This window comes from Camellia sinensis, chromosome 9, assembly GCF_055761805.1.
Source record: "Camellia sinensis isolate YWXY chromosome 9, ASM5576180v1, whole genome shotgun sequence".
Classification (NCBI taxonomy): Eukaryota; Viridiplantae; Streptophyta; class Magnoliopsida; order Ericales; family Theaceae; genus Camellia; species Camellia sinensis.
The window spans coordinates 78,049,538-78,070,703 of record NC_138969.1 but is presented as its reverse complement, the minus strand read 5'-3'; the positions used below and the strand labels follow the sequence as shown (position 1 = coordinate 78,070,703).

General features: G+C 38.3%; 2 protein-coding genes across 2 annotated transcripts; one reads left to right on the top strand and one right to left on the bottom strand.

The window, feature by feature from the left end:
• Positions 1 to 2,881: 2,881 nt before the first annotated feature.
• Positions 2,882 to 4,643, bottom strand: LOC114312346 (limonoid 7-O-acetyltransferse). Its single transcript, XM_028258583.2, has one exon. It carries the CDS (start codon positions 4,470 to 4,472, stop codon positions 3,171 to 3,173), a length of 1,302 nt encoding a protein of 433 aa, XP_028114384.2. The 5' UTR covers positions 4,473 to 4,643; the 3' UTR covers positions 2,882 to 3,170.
• Positions 4,644 to 10,227: 5,584 nt separating this feature from the next.
• On the top strand, positions 10,228 to 11,394 carry LOC145799561 (uncharacterized). The gene has a single exon (XM_082889157.1). It carries the CDS (start codon positions 10,228 to 10,230, stop codon positions 11,392 to 11,394), a length of 1,167 nt encoding a protein of 388 aa, XP_082745283.1.
• Positions 11,395 to 21,166: the final 9,772 nt, after the last annotated feature.

Below are 21,166 nucleotides of genomic sequence, written 5' to 3'. Positions count from 1 at the left end.
ACTGAGTAGTAATGGTGATATGATAGTGGTGGTGGTAGTGATAATGGCATGGTAGTGTGGACAGTTGTAGTGGTAACAATTATGGTGGTAGTGGTAGTGACAGTGGTAGTGTCGGTAGTGATGGCAGTGGCATGGCGGTAGTGGTGGTGGTAGTAATGGCATAGTAACGATGATGGTGGTGGTGTTAACAGTGGTGATGGTAGAGGTAGTGATGATAGTGGTAGTAAAAATATAGTGGTGTTTATATATAGCAACAATGACAGTGATGATGAGTGGTGGCATGGTGGTGGTGGTGGTGGTGGTGGTGTTGAATAGTAAGTCCAGTTTGATTGAATAGTTTGTGGAGTCATATTGACTAGTAAGCGAGATTTAATTGAGTAGTAAGTCAAATATGATTGATTAGTAAGTGAAGTTTCAATGAGTAAGATAAATGAAATTTTTTTGGTAATTTTTATAAATTCAAATATTTAAAAAAAAATACCTAACATTTCCAAATAATTTATTTAATAATCTGACATTGGTTTAAAAACAAAATCATGACAAAAAAAACATACTGCTATAACACATGTCGTGATCCACTATTGGCTAGGTTTTTGTAATTATTTTGCTATATGTTTTAAATCTTTTAAATAAATATATAATTTAACAGTTTTTCAATTTTAAAGAAAAACCGTTAAATTATCATAAAAAAATCATTACAAAATACTCATTGCGAAATTTGAAAAATCAAGACTATTGACAAGATATTAAATTTTTTTAGTCAAGGAAAAAAGAGGATAATATTTTCCTAATAACAATAAAATATCACAGCTAAGGAGAAGATCGAATATTACTCTAAGGGCATGTTTGATTGGGTGGATTAGAGCATGGGATTAGGATTATTAATCCGTGGGTCCAATTATCTCATGTTTGTTTTAACATTTTGGTTTAGGATTATTAATCCAATGGATAATTAATCCAACAAATTTGTAGGATTATTAGTAATGGGGTAGGGGTGGGATTATTAATCCAATGGATATTAATCCAATTGGATAGTGAATCCTACACTAATTTAATAGGATTATTAATACTTCACTATTAATCTTTTGAATCAAACATGACCTAAAAGACAAAAAGGAAAAGAAAAGTATTAGAGATCACAATTTAGACTTTTAAATTCATTAACAATGATGTAGTAAGGGAGATAAGTCCTACCAGTGCTGGCTTTGGCCCAAAGTGAGCAAAGCTGCCAATTCGGACCTCTGAAAAATAAGTTTTTTAAAAAAAAAAAAAAGGTCCCTAGAATTTGTTGCAGTGATTATACTAATCCAAAAACAAAGAAAAAAAAATCTAAATTTGAAAGGTCCTGATTAAATATGGTGAAAATTCAAAACTAATAGATGGCTGATGTGGTGAATTATTTAAAACTAATGAATAATTGTTTTTACTGCAAAAAATCAAATAGCCAATTGAAATTGTGAGTTATTTCAAATTAATGGAGGATTATTTATCAAATGTATGTATCGTGTATATAATACAATTAAGGATATATTATAAATACATCTCTTGATATTTGCTTAAATTATGATTTGCCCCATGTGATTTTACAAATTACATCACGCCCCTAGAAAATTTTAATTTTAGAACAAATTGTCCCTTTTGTTAATAAATCATCAAGTCGATTAACAATTTTTAATGATATTAGAAATTTATTTAAATAAATAATTCAGGTAATTTTATCATTGTATAGGCCTATACAATTAGAAATTTTATTTTTTTTAATTAATTCTATTAAATAAAAAATTCTAATAAGGAGATATTTATAATTTTTCAAATCCTAGAGAGTAATTCATATTTTAAACAAACTTCAAGAGGTATGTTTGTGATTTACGCTACAATTAATTATACCAGTTATAGTTGTTTATGGAAAAATAATTTTTTTAATTTAAATATTACTTTCGGTCAACTATATCACAAGAAAAATTGAATAAATTAACAATTTTGTCCATTCAAAATGATTTAGTGGATAAGTTGGATTTACAAGTTTGATTAACAATTTTGTAGCCAAAACTGTGAAAATGGTGATGTTCAATTAATATTTTATTATAGTTTGTTCACATTTTACTTAGTACTTAAGCTTAGATTATTTGATCATTGTTTTTATTGTAAACTTTGTTATATATTTAAATAAATTTTAATAGTTATATATGATTAATCTTTTTTGTAAATATTGACAAATAATTAAAAATATAGATACATAATCTTTTACTCACAAATATATATATATATATATATATTTTTTGGAGAACTTAAACAATTTTTGAATAAAAGAAATTACACGTGTGTTAGGTGTAATAGGACTTTAAGCTTTATTTTGGGTGTTGTGTTTATGTCCGTTGGCTTATTGCCAACCAAGTATTATATTAAATTGGATTTAAGTCGTTTGGCTTCTTTAAATTGATACTTTTTCTTGCTTCGCTCTCTTTATTGTAATGTTTTATTTATCTAATAAAATATTACTTCTTTGTTGATACAAAATAATATATATACATATATATTTGTAAATGTAAGAAAGGCCTCGTAACAAAATTCACTTTTGGGCTTTGAAAATGTCAAAGATGACCCTAAGCCCTACATAATTGGATTTGTGATAAATTAGAATTTGATATCTATTATACTAAATCATTATCACCAAGGATCCTCTAAAGTGAAATTTTCTTAAAGTTTCTGTAAAGTTTCTGATGTGACTTGCCAGTAAATTTCAACCACACAATGTAGCACTGTAGGAAACTTTAGGGAAAAATCACTCTAGAGGATCCTTGTTCTATCATTATAGATCAAATTGTTAAAAAATAAATAAATAAATAAATAATAAATAATTGGGTCATGCAGTACTACACCATAATAAAATAAGCATTAATATTCCAATGGAAAATAGGTTGGCCAAAGCCCACTTACAGTACCATGTACTACAATCACCCACAACACAAAAGACTAATCTCCCACCTAGACCAAGTAACCAAGCAAATACCAAACAAATTGGAGTCTTCGAAGAAAGGAATCAGACACTTGCAGCACCAAAAAGTGCAGCACATATGCACGATCCAACAGCTTACAAGAATTTATTCTTGATAACTTTGATCATCATCATCATCATCATCATCATTATTATTATTATTATTATTAATTGATCAATTTTCGAGTGCACTTGGGTTTGGCGAGGCAAAAGCTAGCAACTCCTGGTCACTTTCAAACAAGGCCATGTCTTTTTTCAACAAAGTCATCCACACTTCTATTCCGTCACCATCTCTTGTGTCCAGCAATCCAATTCCAATTGGGTTACCAAATAAAACAGCAGTCGTATATGTTGGCTTCCCCCACCCGAAATCAAGTTCGTATAGACCAAACCTACACCAACTGCTATGGCGATACACCTTCACAGCGTCTCCCTTGAGTCTCAACAGTTTTATCTTTTCAGCGATGAAATTGTTATCTGTGGACTGTTGAAGCCCTTTCCTCAGCTGACAAACCAAGCCTGGCAAGTTTGTTTCTGCACCACCATCTTCGATCATTGCCCACAACAATCCAGTTATATTTCCAAAAGAATATTCTGGTAAGGGTGGCCCAAGCCTTGTGCGCATGTTGACAGCCCCTGTCAACGCATATGCCTTTGGACTTGGAACTTCAGTTTCAAGTCCAAGGGCATATGATCGGGAGGCAGTCACAGCGCATTTGAAGAGGGCCGCAGTGACAGCCTCGACCCGGGTAGGTTGCTGCACGCCCGTGCTGGTCGCTTTGGCCTTGAGGGTAGCAACTTTCGATGCGTTGATCACAAACCTTTTTGTGACAATCTTCTTGGTCCTCTGCATGAACGTCATTGACAACACCGGGCAGTCCTCTCTCGGTGGGAAGCGAGACGAGGCAGCAATGAAATCTGGTACAATAATCTCAGACGACCCGAGGGCGATGTCGGACCAGGCCTTCACGAAGGCGGCATACGCGACTCCATCGGCGATCTTGTGAGACATACGCACACAAAGTGCCATTCCGCCGCATGGAAATAAGTCAAGTTGAACGAATAACAGAGGGTTGTTGTTGAAGTCTTCGGGGTCGGGTTCAAATAAACGGTACATTTCTTCGACTTTGGGTTGTTCAAGAATGTCTGAGAGACGACAGTCGGTGACTCGAGCTTCCAAATATTCAACACCCTCGTCGTTACAATTGATAAAGAGATTGTCTCTCAGTCTTCCGGCAAGTGGGTAGAAGCGAGTGAGGGTTTCAGAGAGAGTTTCCTTTAAGCGTTGGGATCTTATGCTAACCATCTCTTCGTGATTCACATCACGAGTAGTGTTGACATAGAAGAAAACAACTGGGATGTAATGATGGGGAGAGAATTGATCCCTAGAACAGAGCTTGTAAATTCTAAATTGATTGGGTGTGGGAGAAGATGGCTTGATGATTTCTCTAGCTACTATCTCAACCTTCATCTCCATGCTTGTCTCTATATTTTGCTTTGCTATAAACACTACAAGAGTGGAGAATATAGAGGGCCTTCCACGTATGAGAATATATATATGAACTGAGAAAGGTATTTTCTCATTACACGTGAGCCATGCCTCACGACTTCAACTGTGGATATTTTATTTATTTATTTTTATTATCACACATTCTAAATCCTAAACTTTAAAACTTTAAGTTTTAATTTTATGGCCGTGCTATGTCTCTCGAAATTCCCCCCTAATCCCCCGAATTTTCAAACCAAGGCAAAAAAAAAAAAAAAAAAAAAAAGAGTTCCCCAAAACGACGTCGTTTTGGGGATTAGGGGGATTAGGGGGACTTTTTTAGGGCTTCAAATCATTTTCCTTAATTTTATTAATTTAAGCACTACATTTTTCATAAGAACCAAATTCTCCCCAATCTATAGTAGATTGAACAGTCTATTTAGGTTTGTGAGATCTATTATGAGTATTATCTCAATAATTTGAACAAACAAATGTTAGAAGCCCACATTTTAGATTCACAAATTCAAATATGCAGTTTAAATTATCAAGATATGGCTCATGATGCCCAAAAGAAAATTTTAGTGAAAATGAAAGTGAACGAAAATAAATAAAAAAGAAAATATATTTTATTGCAAGCATTTTATTAAGATAAAAATTTTGTAAGAAAAAGATATAAAAATTTAAAAATTTATTTTTAAATAACTCAGACATTTAAATTTTCTTGTGTTTTCTTTACAAAAAATTAAAAATTAGTTACAATGCTAATATGGGTTGTACAAAATAAATTACCTTAAACTATTTTCAAGCCAAACAAAATCATAAAAGTTATTTTTTTTTTTCCTCTTTCATTCATCCTAAACAATTTGAGCTAAAGTGACCTGGAGAAAATCTATCTCATTCTCGGTATGATGTCAATGTCAATACTCAATCCATTTTGATTAACTTGTCCTATTGAGTAGGGGTGATAAACGAATCAAACCGCTCAAACTCAACCCGTGTTCAGCTTATTAAAAGTTTGGTTGAGCTCAGTTTGTTAAGTAAATAAGTCAAATTTGAATACATTTCGAAACTCATTAAAATTTTCAACATTACGGGTTCAGTTCGGTTTGCTAAGTCTAAAACTATATAAAAATACCAAATTAGTTGAACACGACTCAACTAAAATCCATTTGAGTTCGGCTCGAAAGTTTAACGAATTAAATTTTGAACAAATTTTGAAACTCGTTAAAATTATCAAGCCAAACTTGAACAATTAATTGTTCGGCTCGTTTGTCACCCCTACCGTTGAGTGATAATGATAAATAATTGAGAAAATTATTTTTTTTTTTAAAAAAAAAACCCTAGACTTTAACCTCAATAACAAATTAAACTCTAAATTTTTAATTTCATCATTTTAAACCCGACATTTTAAAATGAGTTTCAATTCATTCTTTGAAATGAGACTTATGATTAAAACAACTAACGGAACTGTTCCTCTTCTTTTTTTTCCTTTTCCTTTTGGGAACAAACTTACCTGAATAACCATAAACCAAAGATGCATTTTATCAAACACATTACCTATCCACTTTGTTTTCTTGTAGGAATGATTCACGTTTTTGTTAGTAGTACTACTACGGGGCGTTTGGAAAGTTGCTATTTTAATAGGTTATTTTAGAAGATTAAAATTTTTATATTTGAAAGGATAATTGAATTTTTTTTTATAGTTTGATGTGATGTTTGTAAGATAAAAAGTAAAACGATTATAAATTTGATGTGACATTTTATTTTATTAATTATTTTAACTTATTTTGTCTTTTAGTATTATTTAACAAAAAATTCAAAAAAATTATTTAGTGTTATTTTAAAGTTGAAGGCGTGATTCACGTTTTGTTAATAGTACTACTATGTATGTAGCGGATATTTTAAAGTTGATGCGGCTAATGTGGGGGCAAGTGTAATCGACAACTTTTGCTGGGTGGAACAGCATCTCTTAAATTAGAGTGAATATTTTTACCTCTTGTATTAATTCATTATAACACATCAGAGTTTTAAAAATTAAATATTTTAATTTTTAAAAGTAAAAATTTTATTATAAAAGATATTTAGGGATTAATTTCTATCGTCATGAGAATAATTACTAAAAAATCGTTCTGAAAAGTAAAAAATAAAACTGTTAGAAACAAAATTTTAAAAATATCACTAATAAGTAGACTTTTAGAACACAAATAATTTATTCTCAAAATAGTTTATTTTTTGACACAAAAAATTTGATCCCAAAAAGATAATAATTTATCACTAATACTAATTTTTGTTGATAAAAATATAATAATAAAATTTTTTACAACAAAAATATTTAATTCTTAAAATATAATTTTATCCTTAAATTTTGATTTTTAAAACTTTAATTTTTTTTTTAGTGATTGTTGGTTTCGGGGAATTGTGGAGCCAATCAATTACGAATTTTGCTGACACTATTTTTTTAATCAACAATGATTCATCCTCCCTTTTCCTCCCACCTCCTTTGACCTCTTCTCTCTCTCATTGGTTACATTTTATTTTATTTTCTTTTTTTTTTCCTGTTTCTCCAATCACCACCTGCCACATGACAAAGGGGGTGAGGGGGTGACCCTCAAAAGGGAATCCCAAGCATTATTGTTTTTTAATAGACTTTACTTGTCAAAAAGAAAAAAAGAAAGGGAAGTACCGCTGCTATATATAGCGTATGAAGTGAAAATGAATTAGACGCAGACACTAGGAGCAGTTAAATATAACTAAAATTTTAGTAATGAGAAAAAATCATTATTAAACTGGTACTGTAGTTAGTATTAAGAATCTAAAGAAAATTTGGTATAATTAAAGTTACAGTCCATTGTGTTTGTTCAATATATATATTCACCTTGAAATTTAGAAACTCTAAGTCATTTCATATAATATTTTTTTTCTTCAAAAAATTCATAAGTTTTCTTCATAATATTTTTTAATATCTAAAATATTGTAAAGCATAAATTGAAAATAAAATATAATAAAATAACTTAGAAAGACCTTTCATTTGTCAATATTTATTAATGGTAATAAAAAAATACATATACAGTTTTTACTTTCTTTTACCTGCTGCACTTGAAAATGTTAACTACTAATTTAAAAAGTATAGAAGAAGTCTCAACTCATTTGCCGACATAATGAATAAGATTGTGTTTTTTTTCAAATTTTTTACAAGGGAAAAGTGAAAGAGGGTGATTTAGATTTTACAAATTGAAGAGAAATTTTAGGTAATAATTTATCTATGTCTCTATCTCTCTTTTATTTTAACATTATGTGATATTTTTAATTCATAAATTTTAAAGAACACTTCAAAAAATTAAGGTTTTAGAGACCAAAATTTAGAGACAAGATTATTTTTTAGGGACCAAATAATTTTGTTGCAAAAAGTGTCGTTATTATATTTTTAGCAATAAAAATTGGACATTAGTGATGAATTATTATCCTTTTGGAATCAAATTTTTTATCTAAAAAAAAAACCATTTTCAGATCAAATTATTTTATTCCTAAAAGTTTATTTATAGTGACATGTTCAAAATTTTGTCGCTAAAAGCCTTATTTTTTACTTTTCGGGATGACCTTTAGCAACTATTTTCATGACGATAGAAATTGGTCCCTAAATGTCTTTTGCCACAAAATTTTCACTTTTAGAGATCAAAACATTTGATCTCTAAAACTCTTATATGTTGTAGTGGAAAAAGTACATTTTTAAAATTTTAGGTCAAGTTTAACAAAATAATAAGTATAATTTTATTGCCTAGTAACTTAAATCTATTGAAATAGTGTTTTATTGATTAATAAGTGTGGGAGCCAAATATAAGTACTTGCAGGGAAGCCGAATAATGGGTCTGATAGTAATCAGGATATATATTATATTCGGCTCCGTCATGTACGATCCCGAAGCTGAATGAACTAATCGGCCATAGAACCAGCTGAACAGAAAGCCGAGTGAGAATTGGCACATGATAGAAGGGGGTCGAATGAGCAATCACACCATGGATAAAGAGTGGGTCCAACCCTAGGGAACAAAAGCAAATATAAATAGAGGAACATCAACTAAAGAATGGTATGTGAGAAAAACCCAAGAAACTTAAGACATAAGCAAACGAGAGACATATACTAACTTGTTTGTCAGAGTGCTAATTCTGGCACCCCCGACCGGAGTGTTAATCCCTTTTTCAGGTGGTAGTCAGAGGATCAGGAACGTCCTTTAGTATCCAAGAGTATTTCCATACCACTTCTCCACAATTGGCGCCGTCTGTGGAAATACTCAAGTACATCCATGGCGAGCGTAACGGAAGATCCTTCGATAGTCACTGACGAAACTACACCAAGAGACGACCTCACTCCAAGAAACATGCTGGGACCGAAGAATATCGCCGTGCGACGTGCCTTGAACTTTGACTCAGTAGCTCAGCCCTCACCCTCAACTTCAATGCTTGAGACAATGCAGACGATTATGGATTAGGCAAAGCAAAATGAACAGCGGCTATAGAACAGGATGGCTGAGAATAGGCGCCTGCGCCACGATTTGGCCTTGGAAGTGGCGAAATCCCAACAAGCCGCATGCCAAGACCAGGATCGACCTTCGAGAAAGAAGGATGGTCGCCGACGTCGACTTTAGAAATGCAATAATGATAGTGATTCAGACTCACCATCCCTGGAGCCCAGAAAGAAATGGTGCGTTGATGTATCCAGCTCGTCTGAAGGAAGTCTATATGTACGACATAGACGAAGGAGAAGCGATGATTCGGATAAGGAAGATAAACATGACCCATTCGTGCGACGAATTGCCAGGGCTGTGCTACCCAAAAAGTTCAAGGCACCGTCATTCACCCTCTACAACGGAAAATCAGACCCCACTAATCACATTCGTCAGTACAAGCAAGTGATGACGTTCCATGCTGATGACGAAGCCCCCATGTGTCGGATATTTCCAAGCAGTCTGGGACCACTGGCCGTGAGGTGATACTATAAACTGGAGCCGGCATCGTTTAAGAGTTTCCACAAACTCCAAAAGTCATTCAGGGCGAGATTCATCACTAATGAGGTCCAGCCGAAACAAGCCGATTCTCTCTAGAGCATGCAAATTAAACCGGAAGAAACTCTTCGTAAATACTCGGCCCGCTATTGGGAGTGCTTTAATCTGGGAGATGATGCTTGCAATGATTCCATGGCCATCACCGCCTTTAAGATGGGATTGCATCCGGATAGCCCCCTCCGCAGTTCATTAACTAGGCGTCCCCCAAAAACTGTCTGGGCATTAATGAAGAAAGTCGAAGAATATTGCAAAGTGGAAGACGATGCCCTTCGAGTCAAAGCCAGACATAAAGCTGTTGAGATGGCTACGTCGGGAATTGTTTAGCCGATTAGCGCCATGCCATCAAGAAGCCCCGAGGGGCGAAATCAACCTAAACGAGACAAAAGGCATGACTCGCGCCAATTAAATGACCAATGTTCACATTGAGCTAATGAACAGTATTAAGTGGATAGCAGGCGCACAAGGAGTTCGGGCAAGAGATACACGGAGCTGACAGAGCCGATCAATAAGATTCTGTCAAAAGTGCAACACTTTTCGTTCTTCAAGTGGCCGCCTAAGATGACGGAACCTCCCGACGCGAGAAGACAGGATAAACGGTGTGAGTATCATAAAGACCATGGTCATGACACCAATAGTTGTTATGCATTAAAAGATCACCTTGAAGAATTGGTGTAAGATGGCCGTCTTATGCAATACGTCCAAAAGAACAATTCAACAAATACAGTAGCTTTACGGTTGGAGTCACCTCCTCTTGGTGTAATTCATATGATATATAGCTTGCTGGCGCCACCCGAGGTGCACACAATCCAGTTGCCGTCGTGCACCCATAGCCCTCTGACGCCAGCGAAACAGCCATACGACACTAGAAGGATTAGTTTCGATGACAGTGATTTAGTTGGAGTGACCCACCCCCATATTGATCTCCTCGTCATCGAGCTACATGTAAACAGATTCACCGTCGAGCGTGTTCTCGTTGACCAGGGCAGCACTTCGGAGATAATGTATTACAAAACTTTTGTCAAACTTGCTTTTACCGATTCGGACCTGTCTCTGGCTGATTACCCATTATTCAGCTTCAATGCTAACCTGGAGTATCCTTTGGGCAAGATCACACTACCTGTACGGGCCGACACTAGATCAGTAGACGTGGAATTTTTTGTTGTTAAGCTCCCTTCGCTGTATAATCTGATCATGGGCAGAACTTGGTTACATACGATGCAAGCCGTGCCAAGCACCTACCAACAACTGCTCCATTTTCTGACTAAATACGGTATCGAACAAATTCGCGGCTCTCAGAAATCGAAGCAAGCATGCTATCTTCTAGCTACAAAGAAACCGAAGGAACCGGAAGTGCATTCAATTGAGATACCAGATAGGGAGAGCCTCGAAGACATTGGGAGGATCCTAAGTGAAAAAGCAACCGAAGCCCTGCATCAGGTCAAAATTGACGGAAGTCCTGACAAATTCTTCATGATTGGCGTTTCCTTGGATAAAGTTGAAAAGCAGGAGTTGGTAGCCTTCTTACTTGGCAATATTGATGCATTTGCATGGTCCCCATACGAGATGCCAAGAGTAGATCCATTAGTGGCCCAACACCGCTTGAACGTCGATCCGAAATGTAAGCCAATTATTCAGAGAAGTAGGCAGTCAGCTGCAGAGCATACTTCGGCCGTCGTTGAAGAAGTAGATCGGTTACTTGAAGCCGGGGCGATTCGCAAAGTAACTTATCCTACATGGTTGTCCAATACTGTGGTCGTAAAGAAGAAGAATGGCTCTTGGCCTGTCTGTGTGGATTTTACGGACTTGAACAAAGCTTGTCCTAAGGACTGTTTTTCCCTGCCCAGAATAGACTAACTCGTAGATGCAACGGCATATCATCAATGCATGAGCTTCTTGGATGCCTACAGAGGCTATCATCAAATTGCCATGCATCTGGAGGATCAAGAAAAAACTGCATTCCTCACCCTAAGAGGAACCTATTGCTACAAGGTCATGCCTTTTGGATTGAAGAATACAGGGGCAACTTATCAAAGACTAGTGACTTCCATGTTCAAGGAACAACTCGGCTGTACCATGAAAGTATTCATTGACGATATGGTGGTCAAATCCAAGGAAAAGCAATCCCATCTAGCCGAATTATCAGAGACGTTCGACATTCTTCGAAAGTACAAGATGAAATTGAACGCTTCTAAGTGTGCATTCGGCATCGGATCCGACAAATTCCTTGGCTACATCGTTAACCACCACGGAATCAAAGCCAATCCAAAGAAAATCACGGCAATTCTAGAGCTTGAATCCCCTCGGTCAGTCAAAGAGGTTCAAAAGCTAATAGGGATGGCGACCGCGCTCAATAAGTTTATCAACCGTTCCGTAGATCGCTGCCGATAACTCTTTCACACACTTTGGCAAAGCAGAACATTTGATTGGACTCCCGAGTGCCAGGCCTTTTTGGACGGCCTGAAATCTTATCTCCGATCAGTATCACTCATGGCAACACCTGCGGCCGGCGATCCACTTATTTTGTATCTGGCAGTATCCGATCGGGCGGTTAGCGTCGTCCTATTGAAGGAAGAACTAGGGGAGCAATGACCAGTTTACTATGTGAGCAAAGCTATGGCCGACGCTGAGACACGTTACCTTCCATTAGAAAAGCTTATCCTTGCCCTCGTCATGGCTGCAAGAAAATTGATGCACTACTTTCAGGGGCATACTATTGGGGTACCAATGGAATATCCCCTCCGGTCAGCGCTCCGCAGGGCGGAAGCGTCGGGGCCCGTCTCAAAATGGGCTCTTGAACTCGGCCAGTATGATATCCAATTTCTATCCAGAACTTCCATCAAAGGGCAAGTGCTTGCCGACTTTGTAGCCGAGTTCATAGGATCCCTCACTGACTTTAAATCTGGTCAAATGCAAATTAAGCCCAACTGGAGAATGTATGTTGGCGACGTTTGGCAGATGTATTGCGACAGGTCATCCAACTAGCATAGCAGTGGGGCTGGCGTAGTAATCATGATCCCTGAAGGGGCAATAATTGAACAGGCCGTCAAATTGGGCTTCGACGCATCGAACAATGAGGCCGAATACAAAGCATTATTAACCGGCCTGTGAAATGCACTTCACCTCGGTGCGCGGCGTCTGCTTGTTTTTTGTGACTTAAAGCTAGTAATCAAACAGTTGAAAGGGGAATATGCAGCCAAAAATGACCGCATAACAGCCTATATGAAAACGGCGAATTCTTTGCTCACGAAATTTGATCACCACGAACTGAATCAAAGAAACCGGGATTAGAACACGCATGCAGATGCCTTGGCTTGCTTAGCCTCTGTTATCAACTCAGAAATTAAACGGACAATTGAAGTAGGGTTCATCCCCGAGCCAAGCATTGCCTCTTCAGAATCAGTTCAGGTCAATGTTATCGAACTGGGTCTGAGTTGGATGGACCCTATCGCCGCATTCCTATCTTCAGAACAGCTCCCGATGGATAAGAAATAAGCACACAAACTTCGAAACAAAGCCCTTCGATACTATTTGGATCCACAGGGGAAGCTCTACAAAAAAATCTCTCTCTAGGCTGTACTTAGAGTGTGTTCACCCGGACAAAGTTGAGGAACTTTTGTCTGAAATACATGAAGCAGTTGTGGTGCCCATTCGGGCGGATGTTCTCTGGCTCATCGTGCCGTATCGTAGGGGTACTATTGACCGAGCATGCGAACCGATGCCGAGTGTTATGTCAAGAAATGTGGTCAATGCCAAAAGTTTTCCCCCTTAAGTCATTGTAGACACCCCATTTTTGATCGTCCTTAAGACTTGGACGTCACTGTTTGAACACTCGGTGATCATCCTTGTTTGTGTTCGTATTGAGTTCCTAGAGGTCTCGGCTACGCGCCTTGCCTTAGGATCTCTCAACTCGACTGTTTTGTGTCTGGTTTTGCACCAAACACTTGTGTTTTTGCTTTGGAGGGCAGGGAGTGGCTTGTTGGCCATCCCCACACCTCACCTGCCATGGCTTGAGGCTACTGGCCATTGGTTTGTTGCCATCGGCCAAATGTTTGGCCGACCGGCACTTTTTGTGGTCGACCGGCCATCTTTTTTGGTCAAATAGCATTTTTGGCTGGCTGACCACTGTACATCTGCTTTTGTAGATATTTTTATGCCAGCTGTGCTAGCTGGCATACACTTTGCTCCCCTCCATACACGTGTATGGAGGGATCTCCCTCTTGACTAGCTTACTTGAGAAGCTTTGCAAGAGTGAGTTCTATAAGAGGGAGCCTCTTCTCCCTCCATTAGGGTTACAACATTTTTTCCAGAGAGAGCTCTGAACTAGGGTTACGTCATAGTGTATCTATCCTATCTCTATATCTCCTTCTCTTTGCCTTAGTGTGTGTTTGTTCTTAGTTTTGCATTCAAACACCTAGTGTTACACCTTACCTTGGCTACTGAGGTGCTAAGGAGTCATTTTCAGAGTTTTGGAGCTGTTTTGAACCTAAGGAGGCTGCTGGTCTTCCATTTTTGAAGAGGGTCTACAAGGGTAACAACTTTCCCCTTTTATTTCCCATTTTTACATAGCCTTTTTGCCAATCTTGCACCTATTTTTAGGCTTTGTGTATAACATATAAAAGTCTTTTTTTTACCTGCCTAAAATAGTTGTTTAAGGTTGCTTTGAGCTTTGGGGTTGTTTGACCCCTCTTAGGGCTTTTTTAGCCCCCATTTTGTGCCATTTTGGTGAGCTCAAGGACCACCTTGTTTGGACCTCCTCACTACTAAAATCTTGAGGAATTTCAGTGGTGAGGATGGTGGTTTAAGGTCCTAAGAAGGAGAGGGCCACCCCCTCTCATTGTTGTCCTTGAAAAGGGTCATTTTAGCCTCATGTGTGAGCACCATTTTTAAGTGCATTTTGGCCATGTCTTAGTTGTTATTTGTGCTTATTTTGTCATAATATAACACTGTTTTTACTTGGTTTAGACACACCATGCTTGCCTTGCATACATGTCTTGTAATGCCATGATTTGCCTTAACATGTGCCTAGCATTCAGCCTATTATGCTTACTTGTTTTGGCCTAGCTTTGTGAAGCTTTTGCGCTTGTTTTAGCATGCTTAAGTTCTGTTTTTGGTTGTTTTGGTCGACCATGACATGCTTAGTATAGCCACCTTGCATTTTGGCTTGCTAGCCTTGGGTGTGTGAGTGTGGAGCATGCTTTACTTGCTTTGTTTCAGTGGTTTGGAACCATTTGCCATGTCATTTCAGTCCTCATAGCATGCTTGTATGCTTGCATTTGATGCCCCTTTAATGTGTTAAAAGGTTGTTGTCTTATACTCCATGCTTATGCTATTGTGTATGCCTCTAGGATTAGATCACTTAGATGCCATCTAAGTGGTTTTTTGGGGCTCACTTGTGCATGATTCAGGACTGTTTTGATTCAATTTGGTCATTTGCTTCATGTGTCATATGATCATAGTTTAAGTCCTTGGGCTTGGTTACATGTCTTGTTTGCATTGTAGGTTGATTTGGCATCACCTTTGCATGATTTTCAAAGCTTGATATGTATGCCATATGTCCATGATTACCCCCTTCTAAGTGTGCTTAAAAGTCCTTCTTTGATGCCTAAGTGATGGACCATGTTTGCATGCATGCTTGTATGTGCATTTGGCCCCATCCCCATAGCTTTTGGCCACTGTTTTGGGCCTAGTATGGAGCTGCCCAAATTAGTCTAAGTCCACTCTTCATATGTTGTTACATGTCTTACACTTTGCATGCTTTGATTGCATCATGTCTTGCATGTCCATTAGCCTTGCATGTTGTTGCATACTTGGCCTATCACATGCTTGTTTGAGTGCTTGAACACCCATATTCCATCTTGCATGCTTGTTGGTTAGCATTGATGCTTCATACCTTGCATGCTTGTTTGCTTAGGTTGTGTGCCTAGCTTGCATACTTGCCCTCATGCTCATGTTGCATACTAGCTCACATGCCTAGGTTGCATTGCATTGGCATGCATGCTTTGCCTCTTGAATTGAGTATGATAGAGGTTGAGCTCATTGTTTGTTTATGTGCATTTCATTCTACATTGAAAATGCACAACTTGATTTTTTGGGCCATCACGCATTGAAATGCGCGATTGATGGTCCAAGAATCACGGAACATACCCCTTTGAGTCATGAACATAATAAGGGATGTGTTGGTGCACACATTTGCTTGAAATGCATTGCCATGCCATGTTTTGCCCTTTGCTGCAGTCAAAACAGGTTTTTGCAGGAAACTTTGGCTGGTCAACTGAATAGAGTGCCGACCGACCAAAGATGGATGGCCGAGAGCTCAACAAATGGTCGATGACTATCCGGGCATGGTCGGTGGGGTTTCCACTTGGTCGGTGGTGATCTACAGTGTCCATGGAGCATACCTTGGGACTTGTGCAATTTTCAGAGGAGCAGAGCAGGGAAAACAGAGGCAAACTTGTGCATGGTGGTGGGTTTCCGAGCGGAACCGAGCACCCATACATTGGGCCCTCTTCCCGAGGCTGCTTTTACTACTTAATTAACTTAGTTAATTTGCTTAACTAGTTAATTGTTTGAAATATTTAATTAGCTTGATAGTTAGTTAAATTGTATTATTCTTTCGATCCCTCCGAGAGAGGGCAAATTTGTAATAAGTGTGGGTGCGTATGTGTATGTCTTCCAACCCCCATTTCTTTCTCCCTTTTACTTACCTGCTTTGATGGTTAGTGCATCCTTATGCTATGCATGCGTGCATCATTCATCAATATTGCATGCACCGGGCTCGGCACATCATACTAACTGCATAATATTTCGAATCAAACTTGATTATATGTTATCTGTCGCATCTCACATGCCATTCATAAATTAGCCGAGCCTATTCTAGTGACATTTTGTATGAGATACATTAGCCACCTTAACATGAATTAGGATCATGCATATGATTACTAACTAGTTCACTGTTTTGGCACGGAGTACGATGTAAGTATTTATGCTTTAGCATCTCGCATGAGTGTGAATGTTAACATGATAGCATACTAACCATGTGGCTATATGCTTATGTGATATAACTGCATGAATGCCTGTGGGTGAAGGTTCGATTGTTTGAATTGGGATAATTCATCGAAATCCATATTTTAGTCTACTCGCGAGTAGCAAAATTCAAACCATTTTCCAAACAAACGGAAATGCGATGCTTCGTTCCGACTTAGGCAATTTAGTCTATACTTGTTTTGCTGTACGCATTACATAGTAATTCTAGGCTAATAACCGGTATAAGAATGCATAATGTTTTCAAAACAAGATATCATGGTTAGTAGAGGCCGATCTTCGGATCGGGCGAGAGGGGGTGCTCATAGCTGACCTTCCCCAATCGTACCCAAGTTCCCGAGCCGAGACAGCATTGGTGATGACGGACACGTGGCCTTAGGCAAACAAGTCAGGGTTTCCTAAATTTCCCCATAAAAAATATTTAGGTGGCAACTCTATATCTAGCAAAGCAGTCCATGTTTGGCACTTCTTTTCTAAAAATCTGTTTTTCAAAACAATTTGCTGGATTTGGACTCTTTGGTTCAAATTTAGAACCGTGACGATTTGAGAGTCTGAACTGTAGTGAGCCCAAAATGAACAGAACGAGGGTCCTTCCCCCGGGGCGTTCGAGGACGTCTACACTCATTTTCCAAATGAGGAGCTAAATTCCATCACTAGTCCTTGGTCGTTCGCTCAATGGGGGCTTGATATCATTGGACCGTTACCACGGGCCCCAGGCAACAAGCGATTCCTAATTGTTGCGACGGATTATTTCACAAAATGGGTCGAAGCAGAAGCACTAACACATATTCGAGATTCCGACGTTAAGCGTTTTGTATAGAAAAACATCATAACAAGGTTCGGTATACCATGAGCACTTGTTTCTGACAACGGTACCCAGTTTGATTGTGGCGTGTATTGAGAATTGTGCAACACTTATGGTATCCTATAGACACCCCATTTTTGACTGTCCTAAAGACTTGGACGTCATCGTTCGAGTGCTCGATGATTGCGCATGTTCGCGCTCATTTGGAGTTCCTGAGGTTTTCGGTTGCGCGCTTTGCCTCTAAGTCTCTGAACTCTCTTGGTTTTGTGCTTGTTTTAAGCCAACTCTTAGTCCCCCTTTTGCCTGGAGGGAGAAATAGTGGTGTAGACCACTTTTGTCCCATGTAGACCACTTTTCCTCCCTGTCAGCAACTTTTAGTGGTTGGTCAGCTAGCGTTGGTGGTCGGTCGACCACCTCAAGTGGTCTGCAGCATGCCACCACCTTCTCCTCTCTTGGGAGACCCTCTTTTTGCTTTGTTGACCAAGTGTTTCCCCTGTCGACCACCTTAGGTGGTCGGTCGATCACTTTGAGTGGTCAATGGCCATTTTTCACTTTCTGCAGATATTTTTGGTGCCAGCTGTGCCAGTTGTTAGGCACAGAATGCATCCTCCCTACACGTGTAAGGAGGGATTTGAGCAAGCTTTAGCTTGCTTTTCTATATAAGGGAAGGTGCTTCCCCGTTAGAGAGGGTTCAAATTTTTAAAGAACAAAAAAAACTCTCCTTCTCTCTCTAGAACACACACACTCTCTCTCTCTCTCTCTCTCTCTTTCTCTCTCTCTCTCTCCATATTTGTGACTTAAAGTGTTGTTTCTTCATACTTTTGCACACAAACACCTACTCAAACACCTTCATCTTGTTGCTAAGGTACTTAGGAGCCTTTTTTGAGTGGTTTTGACCTGATTTTGCCTCAGAAGTGGCTGGTTTTGAAGTTGTGCTTCAAGGGTGAGTAATACCCTCTTTAAAGCTTTATTTTCATTGCTTATTTAGCCACCTTTGCATGCTATTCTAGGTTTTGTTTTCAACTACGAAAACCTTTGTTTTTAAGTGTTTAAAAAGGTTGTTTAAGGCTTTGTTTGAGTTAGGGGCAGTTTACCCCCTTTGGTGGCTTGTTTTGCCTTGCTTTGTGCCATCTTTTAAGGCATTTGAAACCATCTCTTTTTGGCCTTCTCACCACTGAAACTCAGAGGAATTTTAGTGGTGGAAAAGTAGTTTTGAGGTCCCAAATGGGTGGGGTTGGTCCCCCCTCATCTTCTCTTGTTTGCATGTGTTGATGGCCCATCAAAAGAGCATGTGTTTTTACTTCTTAGAGGCTTTGTTTAGGCTCATTTTTGTGACTTTTTAGACCTGTAACTCTGTTTTGGCTGCCTTGGTCACCTTTTGCATGCTTCTTGTACTTGTAGTGTAATCCTACTTGTAGCCTTGCAAAGTAGCATGTCTTTATGCTTTGAATTGGCTTCATTTCAGCATGTTTTTAGCCATTATTTGCCATGTCATAACTCTATTTTTGGCTGTCTTTGTCACCTCTTGCATGCTTCTTGTACTTGTAGTGTAATCCTACTTGTAGCCTTGCAAAGTAGCATGTCTTTATGCTTTGAACTGGCTCCACTTCAGCATGTTTTTAGCCATTATTTTCCATGTCATAACTCTGATTTGGGTTGGTTTGGTTGCCTCTTGCATGCTCCTTGCACTTGTAGTGCAATTTTGGTTCACTAGCCTAGCATGTTTGGTGTTTTAGCCTATTGATCTAGCATGTGTATGCTCTACTCCAGCACATTTTTGGCTTTGATTTAACATGCTTTAGGTCTGATTTGAGTGGTTTTGGTCATATATGCTTAGCTTTGTATAGCTATAGTGTAATTAGCTTCACTAGTCTTGAGTTTTGCGCACCTTAGCATGCTATATTTGTGATGGTTGCATGTTTTGGCATCATTTAACATGTAATTTCAGAGCATATACATGTTTCATGTTCTCACTTCTTTCACTCCTTGAGAGCTTTTGAGAGTTGTGCCTTTGTGCCTTATTTGTGAGCTACCAAAGGAGCATGATTTTCTATTCCTTTGAGCCTTAGTTTGAGCATGTTTTTGCCACTGATTTGCCATGATATAGCTCTGTTTTGGGCTAGTTTGGTTGTTTGTGCATAGTATTGCATAGCCCTAGTGTTGTGTACCTCACTTGCTTTAATGCTTTAGCTTCTAAACATGCCATGCATGCATTGCTTACATGATAGAGCCTTGTGCATGCCACTCTAGCATTGATAGATAACCATGTTGTTTGCATGTGTGTTGCATTGTATTGTATTGCATTTGGATCGGATGTTAATCCAAACACGAGAAACGAGGGGCGTTTCATACTTGGAGTGATGAAACATGCCTCATTTCTTGGTCGCCGTCCCCCTTGATTGTGCATGATAGGGTGGAGGCCTTTCGAGTCTTATGTATGCATTCATTGAGTTTTGCGCATGCTTGATCCTTTAGTCGCCATCCATTGAAAATGCTTGGTTGGCAGCTCGAGAGTCAAGTGCCATACTCCTTTGAGCTTGATATATGATAAGGAGTATGGAAGTGCATACATTTTCTTGCAAATACACTGTCTTGCCTCTGTCTGTTCTCTGTCGCAGCAACAGGAGGAATTTCAGCCCTCAAGGTGTTCTTGAGATCAGAAAGAAGCAATATGGAAATCGGTGTAATTTTCAAAAGTTCAAAAGAGTGCAAACAGAGGTGTCTTGAGGCAAGGCGGTGGATTTCTAAGAGGACACAACCGAGCATGCGTATCTCCCTCGCCTGCGAGGCCATTTATCACTTTGTTAGCCAGTGGTAGTTAATTACCTGTGCTGTAATTAATTTAGCTTAGTGCTTTGTAATATTCTAATTAGCTTAGATTAGCTAGCTATTCAATTTGGCTTGTAATAATTAATTAGCTAGAATAGTTAGTTAATTAGTTGGTTTGTAATAGTTAGCTTAATTAGCGTAGCTAGTTAGCTTTCATTTTATTCGGACCCTCCGTCGAGATGGCACAATGTTGTAATAAGCGTGCGTGTGTGTGTGCATGTCGTCTAACCCTACGTCTTTCTCCCTTTTATTTACCAACTTTTGATGGTTAGTTTTAGGGCATGTTTCAATTAGCATACTTATGCTTTGCATGCGTGCATCATTCATTTGTATTGCATGCACCGGGTTTGGCGCATCATTCAAACTACATTGTATTTCAATACCTATTTGAATACATGTGTCAAAGTGTTGTATTCATATGTCATCTTAGCTAGTCGAGCCTATTTTAGTTGCATTTTGCATGTGTTGCATTAGGCATCTTGTATAATTAGGATCATGCATTGATTTCTAATTGGTTTCTGTTTTGGCTCGGAGTACACTATAAGTGTTTATGCTTTAGCATCCTTGCATGCGTGTAAGTGTTGCCATGTTTAGCATGCTTGCCATAAGGCTATGTACTTAATTGCTTAACTGCATGAATGCCTGTGGATGAAGGCATCATTGCTTGAATTGGAACAATTCATCAAAATGTGCGTTTTAAGCCCACTTATTTGTGACAAATCATGTTTTAAGCCCACTTGAGGGTGGCAAATCCGCGTTTTAGCCTACTTGAGGATAGCAACTTCAAACCATTTTTGAAAAACAAACATGAGATGGTTTGTTCCAAATTGAGTGATTTAGTCTATACTTATATGCTGTGCGCATCACATAGTAATTCTAGATTAATAAACCGGAACAAGAACACATGTGTTTTCAAAAACAACATATCATGTTAGTAGAGGCCGATCTTTG